This window comes from Drosophila rhopaloa, unplaced genomic scaffold (genome assembly GCF_018152115.1).
Source record: "Drosophila rhopaloa isolate 14029-0021.01 unplaced genomic scaffold, ASM1815211v1 contig_178, whole genome shotgun sequence".
Lineage (NCBI taxonomy): Eukaryota > Metazoa > Arthropoda > Insecta > Diptera > Drosophilidae > Drosophila > Drosophila rhopaloa.
The window spans coordinates 10,547,734-10,566,824 of NW_025335059.1; the positions used below are offsets into that span (position 1 = coordinate 10,547,734).

At 35.9% G+C, this 19,091-nt stretch overlaps 3 protein-coding genes and 2 long non-coding RNA genes across 8 annotated transcripts in view; 3 read left to right on the plus strand and 2 right to left on the minus strand.

The window, feature by feature from the left end:
* The first annotated feature begins 319 nt into the window (after positions 1–319).
* On the plus strand, positions 320–8,611 carry LOC108049072 (leucine-rich repeat-containing protein 53-like). Its single transcript, XM_017130120.2, has 3 exons — positions 320–454; positions 7,594–8,088; positions 8,151–8,611. Exons 1-3 carry the CDS (start codon positions 434–436, stop codon positions 8,367–8,369), a joined length of 735 nt encoding a protein of 244 aa, XP_016985609.2. The 5' UTR covers positions 320–433; the 3' UTR covers positions 8,370–8,611.
* On the minus strand, positions 2,008–7,276 carry LOC108049073. Of its 2 annotated transcripts, none has more exons than XR_001769519.2 (3): positions 7,172–7,276; positions 2,495–2,605; positions 2,008–2,434 (listed from the first exon to the last, which is right to left on the minus strand). It is a non-coding gene; the product is annotated as an uncharacterized LOC108049073 (long non-coding RNA). The 2 variants fall into 2 exon arrangements; XR_001769518.2 differs by having other exon boundaries at positions 2,495–3,750.
* Positions 6,041–7,033, minus strand: LOC123037572. Its single transcript, XR_006417555.1, has 3 exons — positions 6,546–7,033; positions 6,283–6,367; positions 6,041–6,211 (listed from the first exon to the last, which is right to left on the minus strand). It is a non-coding gene; the product is annotated as an uncharacterized LOC123037572 (long non-coding RNA).
* An 8,136-nt stretch (positions 8,612–16,747) lies between the features above and the next one.
* LOC108049055 lies at positions 16,748–17,444 on the plus strand. Its single transcript, XM_017130086.2, has one exon. It carries the CDS (start codon positions 17,227–17,229, stop codon positions 17,434–17,436), a length of 210 nt encoding a protein of 69 aa, XP_016985575.1. The 5' UTR covers positions 16,748–17,226; the 3' UTR covers positions 17,437–17,444.
* A 296-nt stretch (positions 17,445–17,740) lies between these two features.
* Positions 17,741–19,091, plus strand: part of LOC108049052 (zinc finger protein 704) — a 119,719-nt gene continuing 118,368 nt past the window's right edge. For all 3 annotated transcript variants that reach the window (XM_017130081.2, XM_017130082.2, XM_017130084.2), the window contains exon 1: positions 17,741–18,313. In XM_017130081.2, the coding sequence (XP_016985570.2) occupies positions 17,756–18,313 (558 nt within the window). In that variant the 5' untranslated portion in view covers positions 17,741–17,755. The remainder of the gene's footprint in view (positions 18,314–19,091) is intronic.

Sequence of the window (19,091 nt, forward strand, 5' to 3'; positions counted from 1 at the left end):
AATAGCTATCGAAGCTGAGAACACATAACAAATTTCAGAGTTGCAAAATTTACTAATCACGCTTTTACTTTTAGCTGTGAACAATAAAAGTAAGAAAAGGGTCCTAGTTATTCTTTTTACAGTAAAAATGCAACAAGAAATGACAGTTCAATTTAAATAACTCATTTATATATTATTTTTCGAAAGAACATCCATAATGTAACAGATACTCGATCATTTTTAAGTGAAAACAAATAGATCGAAATTGATATATACACCTAAATAACTATCGAACGTGAGAGCTCATCACTAATTTAAAAACTACTAATCATCACGCTTTTTATTTTAGCTGTGAACAATAAAATTAAGAAAAGGGCTTTTTTAATTTATTTTACAAAAAAAAAAAAACAATAAAAGACAGTACAATCACTGGATTGAACATCTTTCTTGCAAAATGGAAATGAAGAACATATATGTAAGCAAATAACTTATATACACACGACAAAACTATGACTATACCAATAATGCCAAAGAGGAGTTATTGGAGTGATAATTTTGTTGAAAAGTTCAAGCATCCGTACTAGTCAAATTAAATGGTTCCTTGTGGTGTAGACGTTGCACTATGGGGCCAACGACCTTTTTTGTTGGCCAAAACCCATTTTTGAAAAGTCGTCAAAACCAAAAAAGTTGTTTTAGGATATATTAACAGAAGACCAATCTGCAATGTTACGTTTCAGGAATTCCGATAAATTGCGCAGCTGTTAAATCAGATGTTTAAGATGCAAGCCACGTGCTTTTGAAATTAGACTTATAAATTGCATTTTTAAAGTATTTAAATAAGCAGTTTATAAGCGTTCAAAAAAATGTTTGTGATAAAAATTCGATGAATGATGGTGTTTACAAAGTGTTTGTGTGTTTAAACGGTTGAAATCTATCGTGCTGTCTTTGTACTTAAGTGTTAAAGTGAGTTGTCTAAAACGCGTTTTTTAATAAGAAAATTAATTTTTAAGTAGAGCAACAAAGTGAGTCCTGCGGAGTCCACTTCTGAAACTAATTGAGATTTGTAGAGTATTAAATTCTTGTTAAAATGTATATTGTTAGAATCGCCACTTATTGCCACTTTTTGCGTAATTTAAGTTTTAAGTACATAACCTCAAAATTTGCAACTTTCACAGTAGTATCGATGAAGATAAGAATCTTTTAGATTTTCCAAGCAATATTGGACTTGAATTCAAACAACTTGTTTAATCCGATTTTTGTTCATTTACATTGAACCTTTGTGGAACGAAGAACATTCTGTTTTGCATTTTAAATTCTATTCAGAAGCAGATATAAAAAATATAACAAATATAATATAAATGTATTTAAAAAGTATATAATAAAAAAATAAATTATTCGATTATCTTAAAAAACAACTAAGTTGAATAAATCGATCGTATGGCAGCTATGGGATATATTTGTTCGATCCTATTCTTTTTAACATATATTGGTAAAGTTGTATCTCGATATCTCTAAAATTGAGAGAGTTATTAATTTTGGCCAACAAAAGTGGTCGTTGGCCCCATAGTGCGTTGTTACAATGCTCTTTGGGTTCTAACTGCCCAGCACTTTATATAGAGGTCTGTGAAAGGTGCGTCCTATTCACTGTGTTCCAAAATTCCACTCAGATCTAGGTGGAAACAAAGTCAAACATTCCGTTGTCCTACAATAACCTGTGGTGTCAGTTATCCAACAGCAGATCAGAAAACCCGATCGATTTGGGAATGATATAAGTAATTATAAATAACATATTAAAGGTTTGGCAGCAACAGCTAATCGCTTGACTCATTAGGTGGTACTGATATCGTTTGTCTTAACTTTAGAGTGGAGCTAGAACTTCTTTAAAGCTTTTCGGGTTTTGACAAATATATTTACTATACTAAGATCATATTTTTCTAGTATGTGTACGTAACAAACTTATATATTTATATCCGCGCACTAGGTGTATCTTTTAAGTATTTTTGGCTGAGTGATCTTTGCAACTAAATATACTTTTAAGATTAATTTTATTTTGCAAGAAAATACAAATATTATATTTTACATTCAAACTTTGTTTCGCAAAGCATTTTTCTCTCTTAAAATAATTGGTCTTAAAACGCAAAACACTTCACAATAATTTTTTAATTCGTGTGATTATATCCTACAGTTCTTATATATCTGCCATACTAGCAGAATAGAACAATGCAATTTATTAAGATATAACTCTTCTATTAAATCATATTATTATATGTGAACACTGATTGTGCTGAAAAAATCTATAGCTGTCATCGAAGCGATCCGATATAACTAGATAAATTTGGTTGATTACTAATATGATGATGTTATTATATTTCGGATCCATCCCTTGTGCGGACTACATCCTATAGATGTCACATATCTGTCATCTTCTTGAAAAAGTTAGCTTCCGTTCCGTGACCTAAAAAGAGGAAGTGAAAGAAATTAAATACGTTGTAATTTTGAAAATAAATATGCAAACCATTCGTAAACCATTAGAAAAGACAGTTTAATCATAGATCAATACTGCAGCATAAACAGAGAACATTTTTCCGGAGGAATCCAATTTTGGATAATCCTTATATCAAAAACCCTAAAATAGAAACTTAAATTAATTAATAAAATTTGAAAATAATTCCTTTAGATTACGCTTAAGACATATTCAAAATTGCTACAAATATGTTTGCAATAAACCATGTACTAATAAAACCTAAAAAGGAAGTAGCAAGCGAAAATTTTTATATAATTGCAACTATAGAAAAAATGATTTGTTTTATAAGTGGAACTTTCTTTAGCACCTGTCATTTATATGAGTTAATATCTGATATGTAAGAATATAATTGCAAGTACTCAACCCGATAGCTTTAACCTAAGAAATCGATATGGCACGGAAAACTATGAGCCACTAAGAAAATTTCTTGATCATTCATATTCTACAATTTATAAATAAAGTAATGATTAGCTACTCCAGAAAAAACAAGTTGTTATGTGTAAAAAACATTTATTGTTTTTTTCGCTTACCTGTGACTATACCAAAAATCTACGAAAAAATAAACGATATCTAATGAACAAACATAAAAGATATTGTTTTGTTATAAAAACTCAATTCAACAACTTCAATAATCTTTCTAAGCTTGGACCGTATAAATTTAATTTCTCGAATACCGAGAAGTATGATTCGAAAAGTCAATTTCAAATGAATGCTATGGGTTTAAGAAAAACATTCCTCAAAATTTATGTGCGTTTATGAGGATTTGTGAAGTTGCGGACTTCAAAGCGGGCACGATTCAGTTTATAATCTATATACATATATAAAAGAAAGTCGTATTAGTTACTTCACTTATAACTCAAGAACGGCTTAACCGATTGAGCTGAAAATTGGAAGGGAGGTAGTTTAGAGCCAGGAGAAGGACATAGGATTTTTATCCTAAGACGGAAGCAAGGCGATACGGTTCCTGGGTATCCAGATGTGCGTTCTACTGATGCTCTTGGTCGTATGTATACAGTTCATCTAAAGAGTAATGAATGTTTCTATTTGCGGTTGTTGCTGGTAAATGTGCGTGGCCAACGTCATTTGAGTCACTACGAACTGTTAATGGTGTGATATTCCCAACATATCGTGCTGCATGTGAAGAATTGAAGTTATTAGAAAGCGACAGTCATTGGGATACGACAATCGCTGAAGCCATTATCTCTGCATCTCCAATTTCGACATGTTTTCCATCAAACCCATGTTACCTGTGGCATAAATACAAGGATAATATGTCAGAAGATATTTTACATCAAATTCGTGTCAGTTCCAGAAATCACGATATTGAGATGAATGAGGAGATACATAATCGTGCTTTAGTCTTGATCGAAGATGATGTGTTACTTTCTCGATGTGCGGTAATTCTATTAATTCCAGGTCTACGGTAAAGACACATACTCGTGAAAGGAATGACGCATTTAATCGAGCAATTGGAACGGGAACGTGAATATGATCACCAGGAATTAGATTTAGTAGTTCTAAAGGAATGTACCCCTGCTTAAGATTACCAACAAAAGGAAGTTTATGACTACTTTAATGAAGGCAATCGATGATGAAAAAGGGTGGTTTATATCATTTCTAGATGCCCCTGTGTGGAACTGGAAAGACATTCCTCATGTCATTAGTATTTCAGCAACTGTTTTCAGGAAAGGAAATCTAACATAGGGGGTTGCAGTTGCTATCTTCTGGAATAGCAGCCATATTGTGTAGAAGGATATCTCCGAATTATTCATATCGAGCATTCTAAATTACTCGTATAAATCCCACTTCCAAACTATTGAAGACACCAACGTTATATTTGCAAAACGCTCAGTCATATGGCAGCTTAATCCGATACATTAGAAAGATCCTTACGCAATGTCTCGAGATGGTTTTGGATTAGGAGGAATCCGATTTTTACTTTAAAAACTTATGGCGATTTCCGACCAATACAGCCAGTAATTCCAAGATCTACGGCTGCCGACGAAAAAAACCCTGTACCTCAAATCGTCAATTATTCATATGGCGCTCTTAATACTAAAAATCCCAACTGCCTAACTTTAGACAACAAAGTTATGTTTTTATTGAGTTACATTGCTTAATGATACATCTGCTGAAGATTTCTGGTAGGCAGTTGCTGTAACCATCGGTAATGGTCAAGTACCTGTCGATGAATCGAGCGGATTAATATCATTTCAAAATAATTTCTGTAATTGTGTCTCATCAAAAGACGAACTTATCAACAATGTATTTCCAGAAATTTTTTCTAACTACAAAAATAATGAATGGTTGAGTGAGAGAGCAATTTTAGCGGCTAAGAATAAAGAAGTAGATGACCTAAACTACATAATTCACAATGGAACAATGCATTCATTCAAATCTATTGACTGCGCAATGAATGAAATTAAGATGAAGGAACAAAGTTTGCCGGGTCAGCTAGTATAGTATATATACAAAAAGTGTTTGAGCTTTTTGCCTGGCAGGCATTTTCTACTGTTTGGTAATTTTTCGAACAATTTTTTACATTTGCACTTGCAACTTTTTTTTCGAAAGTCGATTGGTGTATTATTCGTTATGATCGGACCATCGTTGCAGATTTAAATTTGTTTGTGTATATATTGAAATCAGATTGGAACACTTGGACTATTAGTATATCCGAATAAAATTTAAAATAACGATGCTATACATTTTATACCCTTGCAGAGGGTATTATAATTTCAGTCAAAAGTTTGCAACGCAGTGAAGGAGACATTTCCGACCCTACAAATCTAGTCATGTCCGACTATCCGACCGTCCGTCCTTCTATCCGTCCGTCTGTCCGTCCGTCTGTCCGTCCGTTTCTACGCAAACTATTCTCTCAGTTTTAAAGCTATCCGCTTGGAACTTTCCCAAAAATTGTCTTTCTATTGTAGGTAGTATATATGTGGGAACGAGCTCGACCGGGCGACTATATCATATATGTAGCTCCCATAGAAATAATCGGAACAAATACTTAAAAAAAATTATAACTTAGTTGTTTTTAATTTTTTTTTGTTCCTTGGGATTTGGCAATATTTAAATATTATGGAATTACGGTTTTAATAAAATTAAAATCGGACAACAATTTCAGCGCGAAATCGACATAGCTTCATTGTTATACTCTTGCAGAGGGTATTATAATTGTGGTCAAAAGTGTGCAACGCAGTGAAGGAGACATCTCCGACCCTATAAAGTATATATATTCAGGATCGCGTCGCGAACAAGTCTCTCAGTTTTAAAGATATTGAAACTTTGCACTCACCCTTCGGAACGGCCGACTATATCCTATAGCCGCCATATAACTGAACGATCGAAAATGCCATAACTTTGGTGTTTTTAATGTTAGGAAGTTGGGATTTTTTATTTTTTTTGATTCTTAATACTGAATCATCATTTATGAGTATTAATAATGCATCATTTGAATAATTTTGGAGAATATAATTTACAGAATACTCTGTAAGAGAATATTAACTTCGGCTCTGCCCGAAGCTAGCTTTCCTTTCTTGTTTTTAGTCATATAGGCATAGAAATCGAAATGTAGTAGATTTGTAACAACTGCAAGGGTATATAAACTTCGGCTTGCTGAAGTTTGTTTCCTTTCTTGTGTTATGTTGATTTTGTTATTAAGTATTGCCCTCCTGCCTTGTCTTTTAAAATGTATATTTGGGGAACCTATTTGAAGAAGAAACAATTTTATTAACATTTTCGAAATATTTTGAATCAGTGATTGTATATTACGTAACCTTATTACCCTTTGTTAATATGAATTTTCCAAGTTTATTGGTAAGTGGTTGATCTGAATTTATTATTTAAAATATCCTTGGCTGACTGCAAATAAAAATAAATTTATATATTCGTTGGAAATAATCAATAACCGTTAAAAGTCATATATTCTGGCCTTAGGAACACATTTTTGCTGCTAATATTATATTTATGTTTTATAATTTCAAAAGATTTTACGACTCTCGTTGCTGTCCGTTTTTATACTGAGCAAATATTGACTCACTTCAAGCTTACTCACAATCTTGAAATTGTGAAAAACAACATTATGTTGAACTATACATTTTATATATATTAAACAGCCATTTACTTGCTGAGAATTCGTTTTAAAATAAGCAATTGAGCCCCAGTACAACAGAATGTTATGCCTTCTGAAAGCTGTTATCAGTGAATTGAAATGTGTTGTATATAAGTTTGTATACCCTCGCAGAGAGTACTATAATTTCAGGCAAAAGCTTGCAACGCTCCCATAGGAAGAATCGGAAAAACAAATACAAAATAATAAAAGCCTCGTTTTTTTAAATTAAATTATTTTTTATAACTACCATAGGAACGATAAAAATGTTTTGGAAAATCGACATAGCTTCATTATTTTTAACATGTACGCATAAGAATACAGTCGTTTTATTTTATGGTTTTTTAATAGCTGCAAGGGTGTATTAACTTTGGCTTGCCGAAAAAAATAAAATGTCATGGTCAATACAATATATAGCTATGTGTAAGCCGGAATCCCAAGGTCTACTTTTTTCTCATTTAGAAAAGAAATGTTTAATAATGTAAATCTTTTGTTCTGTTAATAAGTGTTTTTAGACAAGTAGCATGTATATATAAGAATGCTTTTTACGGACTCACTTTCATAACCATCTTTCAGCACAGACCCTTGCAATTTGTTCAGTAATTATCTTCCATATAAAAATAATCAGTTAGTAGAGGGAAAATTGCGAAAACAAGTATTACAACGTGAAGTGCACAACTAAAAAAGCTCGATTGCCTTAAATTAAATTACCAATGACCAAGTCTTATCTTGCTATATTTTCACCTCAAAAAAATAAATAAAAAAATCTATAATCCAAAGTGAGTGCATCGGTCGGAATAACAGCGCGATACAATCTTATCTCAAATTTCTTTCCTAGTCATTTTGTTGCATTCAAAGATAATTTATTTTTAGTGTCTCAGCAGCTAAGATGATGTTGGCGAGTATTGACTTAGCTATTTAATTGTAAAAACATTTATAAAACTGAAGTTAATAAAATATTTTTCAATTTCCGTTTTAGGTTCTACTTGGATTTCTCACTTTGGTCTCTTGCCCAACAATTTACTTTGAATGCGGCTGTTTCATTTCTGAGTCGATAAATGGGTTCCCTAAGGCAAATTGCAAGAGTTCCGACATAGATATCAAGTGTTTATCTCACCAGGAGCTTGAAACTTTGGGTTTGTCTGGCAACAGACTTAATGAGACAATCCTCTCAAAGCTAAACTCAACCGAGTTCGAGAAGCTTGAGCACCTGGACCTGTCGAACAACATGATCACGCGCCTGTCCAGTTTCAAATTCAATACAATGCCTCGTCTGCAGAGTGTGAACCTAAGCCACAACCTTCTCACGGAAATGCCTGATGACCCATGCCGTATACCCTTTATAGATGTCAGTCACAACAATCTGACCGATATGCACAGCTTGGTTGTCCTTTTCAGGACCAATGCGATCACCAAGGGAAATCCGTTTCTGTGCAACTGCTCTTCGCCTACCGTAAAAAGACTATACACCACGGTTCGTTAACGCTAGACAAATAGGATTGACTTAATATTCTTTCATAATATCTGCAATTCCAGGCGAGTCACTCGAAATTGAAGAATATCGAGTGCATTTTGCATGACTCGGATCAGCCAAAACCTTTGTCGACGCAGTGCCACAAGGAAATCGAGCAAAATCAGACCTCTCTACTTGAATCTATAATCCTGTATTGCATTCAGTATTTTAACAGTATTACACTTTTTTTTCTTATCATGTTCGTCATCGGCGTCGTACTTTTGTGTAAAAAAATTAAATGAATTCTGTTCCATTCATTTAATTTTATTTTAATTTAATTGAACGAATATTTCTGACTTTATGCATACCTCATTAAAATATCTTAGCCATCTTCATCAGGGTGAGACTAACTGAGGGGCTTTGTTGTCTTAAAATTAATTTAATTTTCTTTGTAAAAAAACAGTATCAAAATCATGTTCGATTGTATTTTTTGAAAAGTATTCGATTTATTTCAAAGCTCTTAAAATAAATTATTAAAAAACGTAATTTTAACCGTTTAAATAAAAAAAATAATTGGCAGTTATCTCGACTTTGTTTTATTTGAAAAGTGAAATAGTTGCGCAAAAATTGGTAAATCTTAATTGGAAATCAGATTCTGAAAAATTGCGTGAAAAACACCTTAAAACGGGTTCGTGGCCAAACTGCCATTGGAAGATTTAAAGTATTTCACCGTTTTTCGCGCCGTGGAAAAGCCAGTACCCAAACCATTTGAATGTCAAAAATGAAAATCACTAGCATACTTTTCGGCGCTGGTGGATGCTTTTGCTGCTGCTCCCGTCGCATTTTTACATGGAGCAAGTTTGAAAACTGTTTCGTGGAGCTATTCCCCCAATGTTATATCCAGTGGCCCAGTTCCAAAGAAGTGGAGCAGCACAGCGCTGACATGGGAGCTCTATGCATCCGAATCTAGGTCAAGTAACACCTCGTCTGTGTTTGCCCTTGGCAGAATGTCCTTGGTGTGGATAATAGTGCAAAAATTCGCTATAACTTTTTGAAACAAAAAATGCAATCTAAATGGTTACCATATTTTATATTTAAAAATATAAAAGTTATTTTGGCAATTAATTAAAAATGTTCGCTTATTCAGCATTAAAAAAATATTCTTCTGCAATTTTTTTTTAACACAAAAATATTTTTGATACTCATTCATTCAGTATTTTAAATAGATTTTCATTTTAACATTTTAAAAACTGAAATACAATTTTTTAAGACTATACAAAAAATACTGATTTACCAAATTTATCCGAAATTAATATAACAATGAAGAACGAGGGAAACTAAAAAAAAATAATGGCTTCACGTAAAAATTTAATTTTAAATTTGTTAAAATTAAACAAATAGAAGTTTTATTCATCATCTTAAATATTAAAAAATATATTCAAAGACACATACATCCGAAAATGATGATCCGTTGTAAATTGGTATATAAACATAAAATAAGGTCATAGAACTTTAATAAAAATCGCCTTTTAAGACGAGCTCCATAAACGACAAAATTGAAAATTCTTTTCAATATTTCTTAAAAAATTAACATTAAGTATTTCAAAAATCGCTTTTTTGAACATGCGATCACAAGGTACGCCATTTCATTTTTACTTTTAAGACTTTTTAAGTCTTCAAATATTTTATTTTTTTATGTTTTGTTTAAGTACAATTTAACAGTCGCAAATTGGACCTGTACATATCCCTGACATAGAAAAACTTTTAAGTAGGTCATCGTGATGACGTGTGGCCTGATGACCCATTTGCGCCCTCAAAGTTGCCTAGTTGCAAAGTTGCCAAGGTTGGTGGCGTCTTTGGCCTGATTTCGGGCCTGGGTTTTCAGCCCAGGGGTAGTTTGATTTTTTGTTTACCGGATTGAACGCGGCCTGCAAGGGCAAAGTCAACAGTTTGGCTCGGACAGCTGGTTGCAGCCTCCGCAAACTAACTCAACCCAATCCAATTCAAGCCCACTCACCCCTCGCCCAGCCCAAACCCATCGCATCCGTGGTATTTATTTGTCTATTGCCGCGTATCGGTGTTTGCCTAGTGCCCATATTTGTGAGTTCTCCAAACAAAAGTCTTGCATCTGAGCAGCCGAACAATGAAAACTGTTGTCTCTTTTCCACCAGAATTTATGACCCAATGTCAACAGCACGCACAGTTTCCAAGTTGGAGGCGCAGCTCCTCCAATTCTCTAATTCCCCGATTCTCCATCTCCATTCCTGGCTCACCGATTGAATCGTCCATCGGTGAAATCGGCGCGGCCAAGGAAAGTTGCTGTCAGGTGGCCACTTGACCCCAGCCATCGAGTTGGGCTTGCCGGCAACTCCAGCTTCGGCTCCCAAACCCCAAAGTGCACACAGGAAAAAAATGATGGCATCAGTCCTCTCAATATATTCATATATCTCATCAGTTTCAAACAGGAACCGTAATCAACCCACATTTTAAAAGTTAAAATTGGTTGCTGATTCAGTAAGGACGTGACCGCAGCTTGGGTGATATTATCATCGAAAAAGTAGTAGTAATAAATATATTTATACAAAATAAAAGATAATTCAAATTTAATTCGGAATATGGTTTTTTGGTTTGTCTCTCAATCTCTCCAAAGAATGCTTCACACAATAAGTTATCGGAGAAATATTGCTTAAACAATATTTATTATACATTTTTTTCTATCGCAACAATAATAATTATTTTTTGGTTTGAGTAATACTTAAAGAATAATCAGTAAATTATATTTTTTTAATCAAATGAATTATTATTAATTACGGAGACTTGCGATTGATTTCTAATAAAACCATTTTTACAAATAAAATTCGAATGACACATTGGATAGAAAACGGTGCAGATTGAAAAACAGTTATTCAAAACTGCTTCAAAGGCTCTTGCTATTTTAATTTTTTAAACATCTAAGTCGTACGTTTCATTCCGGAAAACCTGTAGAAATTTGTTAATAAATAGCAAACATTTTTAAAACCACTTTAATAGGAATTTATTATTATTTGGTACATTTTGAAAAAGCTTTAATATATAAGTACGCTGAATTCTTTTTAAATAATGCACAATCAAGAATAAAGGGATATAAAGCCGTGTGAAAGAAAGAAGATTGGGACTGCTTCAAAATATTTAATGAAAACCTTAAAGTAAGTTGTGCAAAAATTTAAAGAATGACCTATCTGTGCAAAATTATATTTCCCACCATCTGGATCCAATTCGTATTGTATCTCCAGATTTGTATGTATTATCTTGTGGTTCAATGGGCTGAATTGTTGGTCGTAAAAAAAAAGACCTAATTAACGGCATAGCCCAGTGATATTTTCTCGCCGTGTCAAACCGGTTGTCAAAACTCTATCAGACTGTGGCGATGCTTTTTGTCATTCACATGTCCCGACTGCACATGACATAAATTTGTATCTGCAGCTGATTGTGAGTCGTGTAATGGCAGCATGTATCTTGTATCTGCACTCATCTTTGTCTACAATTTATGCTTCCTGCCATCCCAATCCCCGGCTCCGACCACTTTCATGTCCGTGCTGACATGTTCACATCAATCACACGACCCTGTGCTGGCCGCTGGTAACTTGATTGTCCGTTCCGTACAAACGGATCTCCCCTCGCGACCTGCTGGATGTCAAAAATCCAGCAGATACTCTGCCAGCGAACAGGTAAACATTCTAATGATCCCCGCACGCAACTCCAAATGTCAAGGCCTTCGAATAGGAGTGGGAGTTGAAGTTGGAGCTTGAGTTTAAGTTGAAGTTGGAGTATATATGCTTACTCCGAGTCAAGGGCGATTTTCCGCCATCTGCGATTTGCGTTCGGGGTTTTGTATGTTTTGTGCTTTTTGTTTGACGACTGACATCTCTTTTGATGGACAACTCGACGCGGTGTCGGTGGCATGTCCACATCAACATCCATGTCCAGGCTCATGTCCACGTCCAAGTTCGCAGTCATGACAGCAAATTTGCCTTACTTGACAAGTTCCCTGGCCAATTTCGGGGGTGACCCGTACCGATTCTAATTAGCGAGTGCTCGCAGATGGGGTTGATTACATAATGCTGTAATGAGTGCTGAAAATTTGGAATTTTGGGATATGTAATAAGCAATGAGAAGAATAGTTTATTTTGTATCAGCCTAAGGTTATTTTACTGATTTACACGCTTTGGAAAGGTAGAACAATTGAAAATTAATATTAAGAAAAGGGAAATATAATAATTTTATTTCTAGTTTTTTTACCAGCTAAAAATAATTTTGACCGATTTACTAGCTTTCAACCAAGTTTTTTAATGGAATTCAGGTGAAAGATAAATGGAAATTGATATCATGCAAAGTAAAAGATTAGCTAACTTATATTACTACTAATTAAAAAGAAAAATCTTTATTTTGGCATTTTTGCATAGCCCAATAAATGTAAATATTTGTTTTTTTTTTTGCAAAAGAGTCAGTAAACATTCTCTGTGTTAAAATTTTTATTTTTATCAATTAATCTTTAAAAGTAATATTCTCAATTTGGAATGCAAGCGTTGAGGGTCAGTTGGAATATGTGTTGAAATATGTGTACAAATTATTCATATTAAACCACAACGACCACTTCTATTAACAGAAAGTCTCCCAAAATATATTTCAAGTCAGGGATGTTTGAGTATGTTAGGTATTTGCCAGCATTTGTTTTTGTGTTTACCCACAGGTACAAATACCAATTTGTGCAGCGGATAATTTGCAGACCATCCAAATCAGATGTGGACACTTAATCCGCCCCGATTCAGTGACGTTAATTTGCATACAGCTTGCACTTTCTCTGCGTCATCTCCAGTGGCTACTGCCCTCATCGCATCTTCTCATTTCGTCGTTCGATCGGGGTAATTTCAAGTCGATTTCTTGCCAACAAAGGCCGTCCATTGTGGGACCTATACCTTCGGCGATACCTAGGCATCAGCGTAATTGAATGGAACGGTATGGAATGACATACATATTTTCGAAATCCGGTTTCGAAGGCGATCCAATCAAATCCCCACTCACACACGTGAGAATGCGCATATCTACGGGTATAAGCGTGTGATAAAGAAGGGAATGAAAATACACTGCAAAATGCAATCTGCAAAAAAGTTGAAAAGTTATTATAAATATTTGTAAGATCCACTTCAGATGTACCTTATAAATAGCGAAATTCTTAATTGTGCATTTAGAAATATTTCTACCTATAATACTCAACTTTGCACAGGTCAGAACATTTATAAAATAAATTTAGGAATACCAATCAAAAAGATAAACTTAGTCATATATATTTTAGAAGGAATGACCCAATAAACTAGTCATCTTTTAGACAATATTTGTGCATTTCTTTAATATGGAAATTTTTCTCATAAATAATGAATAAAATTACACTTCATGCTAAGTGTACGAAATAATTGCGGCGCCCTACCAAATGCAGCGGCTATAATAACACTGACAAAAAAGGGTAAAAGTAATAATTACAACTTTACAAAGCAATCCAAAAATCCGGTTTAATTTTCATAAAATTCGAATAAAATTTGAATTTGGTGATGGTCAGGAGGAGAGGTGAGGGGTGCATCCAAAGTGCAACAGCTGCTGAGAACTTTTTCCCGTCTGTCCCTCCAGTTGGAACAAGTCCAATCAGAACGGCCTGCAAATTGGGGCCGCTGTTAGCTAACAGTCGATTCCCGTTCTAATTGCACTCTCTTACAGGCGCTGTAATGCGCGCTCTCTCCTCTCTTTTACAGCACCCATATGCACTCTCTTTAACATTAGCGTTAGAGCGGGCCGGCCTCTGTTGCCCTCTCAACTGGTTGACCTATTTTCCAGTTTGGGTAATGTGTCAATGCGCCTGTATGCGCGTATCTGTATCCGACTGCCAGTGTATCTGTGTGTGCATGTTTTCTGTATCTAACTATTGCCATCTCGCTCCGTCTAACGCCTATGCTTTGTTTTGGTTTTGCCTCTTGCCTTTTGCGTTTTCCTTCGTCGCTCGCTGCCTTTGGTGTTGTAACTCGTGGATTGCATTTACATTCACATTTACATTCACTTGAGCAGCCACTTTGTTGTTTTCTTTTCGTAACTGCGTATTTGTTGTAGCTCTGGTAACGCTCTGTTGATTCGAAATGTTGTTGTTGCTGCTTCGGAATTTCCACTGGAGAAATGATTAATTGAATTTGCCAGATAGTTCATCTTTGCACTTGGCCGCCACTCCTTTTCATCTTCTTGTTATTTCGCCTGCAAGGGGAGGAAGAAATCACCCATCATCACTTACCCATATCGAATATCAAAATACCAGTTGAACTAGTATAAGTCGAACTATTATAACTCGATATAATCCATAACTTAAGCTAGTTTTATTGGCAAAAACAAATACATACATATATGCATTGAGAATTAAAAGTTACAGAAATTTAACGGTAATTATTTAAAATATCGCAACATATTATGGTATTTTGTTTTATACCAATATGTTAATTAAATTAGTATCTATAGAAATTATAGTATACATACAAGTAAAATATATAATAATATTATTCACACACTCAATAATGAATCAGGTGGAATGAAAATCATAATGAAGCAAAAGCAAATGTAATTTGTTTACTGTTTTGGGATTATAAATTTTGATTATTCATCATATTTATTTTAGTAATTTTTAGATAAGACTATAGCAATTCTTTAATCATTTTCAACATTATCGTTTTACTTACATATAAACGCCAAGGAACTTGTTACTGTAAGGGATGTAATTGTAAAAAAAAGTGCATAAATCTTATGGGCTGTGTAATCTTATTATAACATGTGTTAAAAGCATATACATACATATATAATGCTCCAAGGGAAATAGTTCATTAATTTACTAGCATATGTGTCTAAAAATAAACTAAGACGACAATATAAAACTAATGCTTATAACTATTTTCTCTGTGTAGTCTAATACAGATAAGGCCTACATAAGTTTTTCCTTCGACTGTAATCAGCAGTTTTCGGCTAGATAAGAGCTGAAAGCATTATTTCCGCACTATCTGACAAGGTCTTCCGTCCGTCCTCCATTTTCCAGTTATTTTTTTTTTTTGGTTGACTTAACACTTGGCTGGTGGTGTGGGAAATACGCAGTGCATTTTCCTAGACTCCAACTCCGTTCGCAAATGACGTCTTCAAAATATGCTGGCGGCGTGAAAATCCCCAGAAAATCCACCCCGAAATCATAGTGGAAAACGCAGAAACTCCAGAACAATAACTACGCAAATCTTGGATGGATGTGATGGTTATTGGAGTTGAAGATTGGAACGCCCATCCCATCCTCCACCTCTCAATAAACGCCCCCTGCCCTTCGGCACTTGCTGACGTTGCCGGAGAATGCCTACAGAGGTCATTCCAAAGGCAACAACAATGCTCGAACAGCGGAGAGCCCAAAATACCAGAAAACGTCGAAATATATCCACATCCATCCGCAGCAACAGCAGCATATTCACATCTACAGCATGGAAAATTGATGTAAACAAAATCGAATGAATTTCAAAGCTCATAACAGCTGTGAGTATCCAAAAGAGAGAGAGAGGGTGAGAGAGCAGCACGCTCCCCCGCACACACACTCACGCACACAGCCACCAGGGCTCTCTTTAACTGTTAAATTCTGTGACGTTATCGTTTCAAACCAAAAACCGGCCGGCTCTTTTTTGCTCTCCTACGATAACATTTGCGGACATTTGCGATTGTTAAAGAGGATGTACTAAAATGTAAACATTGATGACTCAAATCATTTCATAAATCTCTGCTATTGTATAGTGCTTAATTAAGTTATAATGCCTTTTAAAGAATAATTGTTTATGGGTGATCACAGTGACTATAGGAAATAAATTTGTATGACCAATAAATCTTAAATCTGTCTGTGATGCGGCATGCTTTTCCCACTTTTCGAGGCCCACATTAGGTAGTACTCAACAAACTTACTTTATAGATTTCAAACTATTTTCCAAATACAAAAAGCCTGAAAATAAGGGGTTACGTTCAGCTTTACAGAAAGGACTATAGAGGACTTGAGCGCTGGGCTGGCCGATCAAGGCTCTCTCGTTTGTTTTGAGGCTGAGGTTCGCTTTTCAACAGCTGTTTTCGCAACATTGTTGCTCGCAGCTGTTATCGCTCTGCTCCACACCGTTGTTCTGTTGTTGATAAACCAGAGCGAGTCACAAGCCCACACACACACGCGCATAGGAATTATGATGCTGGTTGTGTTGACAAGTGCTCTATGATTTCCTTTTTTTTTACTGCGTAGTACTTTTTGCTGTTCATCTAATTTATGCTACGATGGCGTCATAGTTATGCTGCTAGGCTACTGCGCATAAGGCATTTATATCTGATGTTTATTTGGCGATTTCCCAATGTTAACGAATGGTTAGGCTGACTGCTCTGTTATCCCCGTGGAAATTGCAGTTTTCCTCTAACATTTTTATGCTGCGGGGAGGCCTCACACACACACACATGTGTTGTTTTGCTTTTCCAAGCGCAGGTAGATGCCATAGAAACAGCGTTTATGTATGGGTATACATCAGAGAGAGTCGGAGAGCGAGCGTTCGCGAGTGTGTTTCTGTGTGTGTGGGTAACTGTAACTGGCCGTTTGCGTTTCGTTTCGTGTTTCGTTCGCTCGCTCGCCTCAGTCTCTGATAGGAAACTCTCGGGAGCAGACCGATAAGCGCTTTTTCGGGCCTTTCCGCCAAACCAAAACACCAGAAATCAGCCAACAGCAAACAGCCAAGTGTAAAGCAAAGCAAACTAATAAAAAGCCAAATAGCCAAGACAATCGGGCACAGTTTTGGTGTTTCGTTTCCATTTTCTTTGGCCACAAAGCCAGATAGGAAACCCCCAAAAAAGAAAACTGAAAAGTCAAAACAAATCAGTGCAGTGCAGCCGCCAATTGCATCCCATATTGCTCTCCGGCGAGTGTGTCCCCATGTGTGTGAGTGTGTGATAAAACTGAGAGAAAAGTGAAACGACCGGCAGCGAAAGCGCGAAAAACAAAAAACTTTCAACTTGTAATACCAAACACTACCACCCCCCACCCTTCCGCCCGCAGGAAGACCAAACTGAAAAGCTGACGTTACAAGCGGTCAAAATTGGATTATGCTTAGGCACAAACGCAACTGCCACGCCATTCAAACGCCCAGCGACGCCGAGCATGTGAAGTTAAAGCCGCATTTTCATCCGCCCCAGTGGCTCCTGCACCGCGTCACCTTCTCTCTGGAGCTGTATCACAAAAACATCATCAGGAAACTGCCCAGTTTCGCCAAATTCCTTGTCTTCAGGCTGACCAAGAACGTCTGCCAGACTTAAGTCACTCGAAACCCCTACAATCCACATTAATAAACTCAAAATATCAAAAGACAAAGTGCGTTTAAAACCAAACAAAAAGTGAATATAATTAAGAAAGAAAAGTGTGCAAAGAAGTATAAAGAAAGAAAATCAAATACTCGAGTGCAATAAAAAAGCAAAAGTGTTTAAAGTGCAAGAAAATGTGGTTGATTATGGCCAAGTTCAAGCTCTAAGTTCAAACAAACAGACGTAGAAAATAAAGACTAGAAGGAAGTCCAGCATATAAAGGCTGGAAAATAAAATTGTAATCCCCTCAATTAGAAACACCGAACGTACAAAAATGTCCACCGGCCGCCGTTTGGCCAAGCGCTCCATCATCGGCACCAAGGTGTGTGCCAAGGGTCCGGATGGCCTCTGGTACTCCGGCACCATCTCGGACGTGAAAACGCCGCCCTCGTACATGGGACCGCTCTCCCCTCCGCCGCCGCCCACTTTCCTTGCGCCGGGCGAGGCCCAGTTGAACGCCGACACGCGCTACATGGTCCGCTTCGATTTCAAGACCGCCGTCGAGTCGCCAGTCGCGTCCACGTCCTCGCCATCGTCATCGTCCTCTTCCTCGTCCATTTCCTCCACGGATCCGTCGGTTATTGTGGAGGCGCGTCGCGTAGCCAGCGTGCATATCAGTCCCGCCCAGGCACTCCGCCGCAGCGCCATGATCAAGGAGTTCCGCGAGTCGGACCTGATTGGACCCGGCTTCCGCTCCATCATGGACACCGAGCTGCAGCCCGGCCAGCGGGTCTACTTCACCTACAACGGACGCGAGCAGAGCGGCGACGTTGTGGAGCACGACGCCACCAAGGACGAGGTGACTGTCAAGATCACAACAGTTGGAAATGAGGTGAGTTGGTAAACAGAACACTTTAAAGTTTAAATGTGTAATATTTAATCAAAAGCATTTCATTGCCAAGTGAGGTTTTAGAAAATATGTAAATGTTTATTTTATCAAATATAATTTAATTTTATTTACATAGAAATTCAAGATATTTTAAATATTTTTAATTATTTCAATTAAAAACTTTTGAATTAATGATTGTTGTATATTAATTATTAATCTTATATGTATTAAAATACTTATAATATAGTATTTTTACAAAGAACAATGTCAAAACCCTTTCAAGAAATTTGGTAAAAATATCTAATGTTATATATTAATAACTGCATTTAAAATATACAATATTGACACTAAATCAATCCACTATTTTACACACAAATATTGGTATAAAGTACTTAAAATTATTAACTTTTCTCTTTAACTAAACTTAGGGAAAATAGCTTTCATTATTTATTGTATTTTGTATTAAAATTTTTATTTCCCTTAATTATTTATTTTCCTTATCTTTTAACATAAACTTTAGAAAAGACTCAAAACAAGATATTATAGTATGAGCATTAGACTAATTATTGCTTGGGACTTTTTAGCTGCCTAAAACTATTGTTCTTTAGTCACTTTGATTTATATTTGATAAGCAAGGAATTCTCAATTTATGCAGCTTTTATATATTTTTTGGGGTTGACCGCTGGCTGCTCTGTCGTCGCTTGCGTCGTCATCATCGCCAACATCAACATCATCATCATCGTGGGGCGACGGAAACTGTGTCAAGGTTGGCTTGGCCACA

Excerpts from the sequence above, each read along its gene's own strand:
- LOC108049072 (XM_017130120.2), top strand. The coding sequence starts at position 434 with ATGGAAATGAAGAACATATAT. Across the intron at positions 455-7,593 it reads TGGAAATGAAGAACATATAT|GTTCTACTTGGATTTCTCAC; the intron begins GTAAGCAAATAA and ends TTTCCGTTTTAG. Across the intron at positions 8,089-8,150 it reads TAAAAAGACTATACACCACG|GCGAGTCACTCGAAATTGAA; the intron begins GTTCGTTAACGC and ends CTGCAATTCCAG.
- LOC108049055 (XM_017130086.2), top strand. The coding sequence starts at position 17,227 with ATGCTTAGGCACAAACGCAACTGCCACGCCATTCAAACGCCCAGCGAC.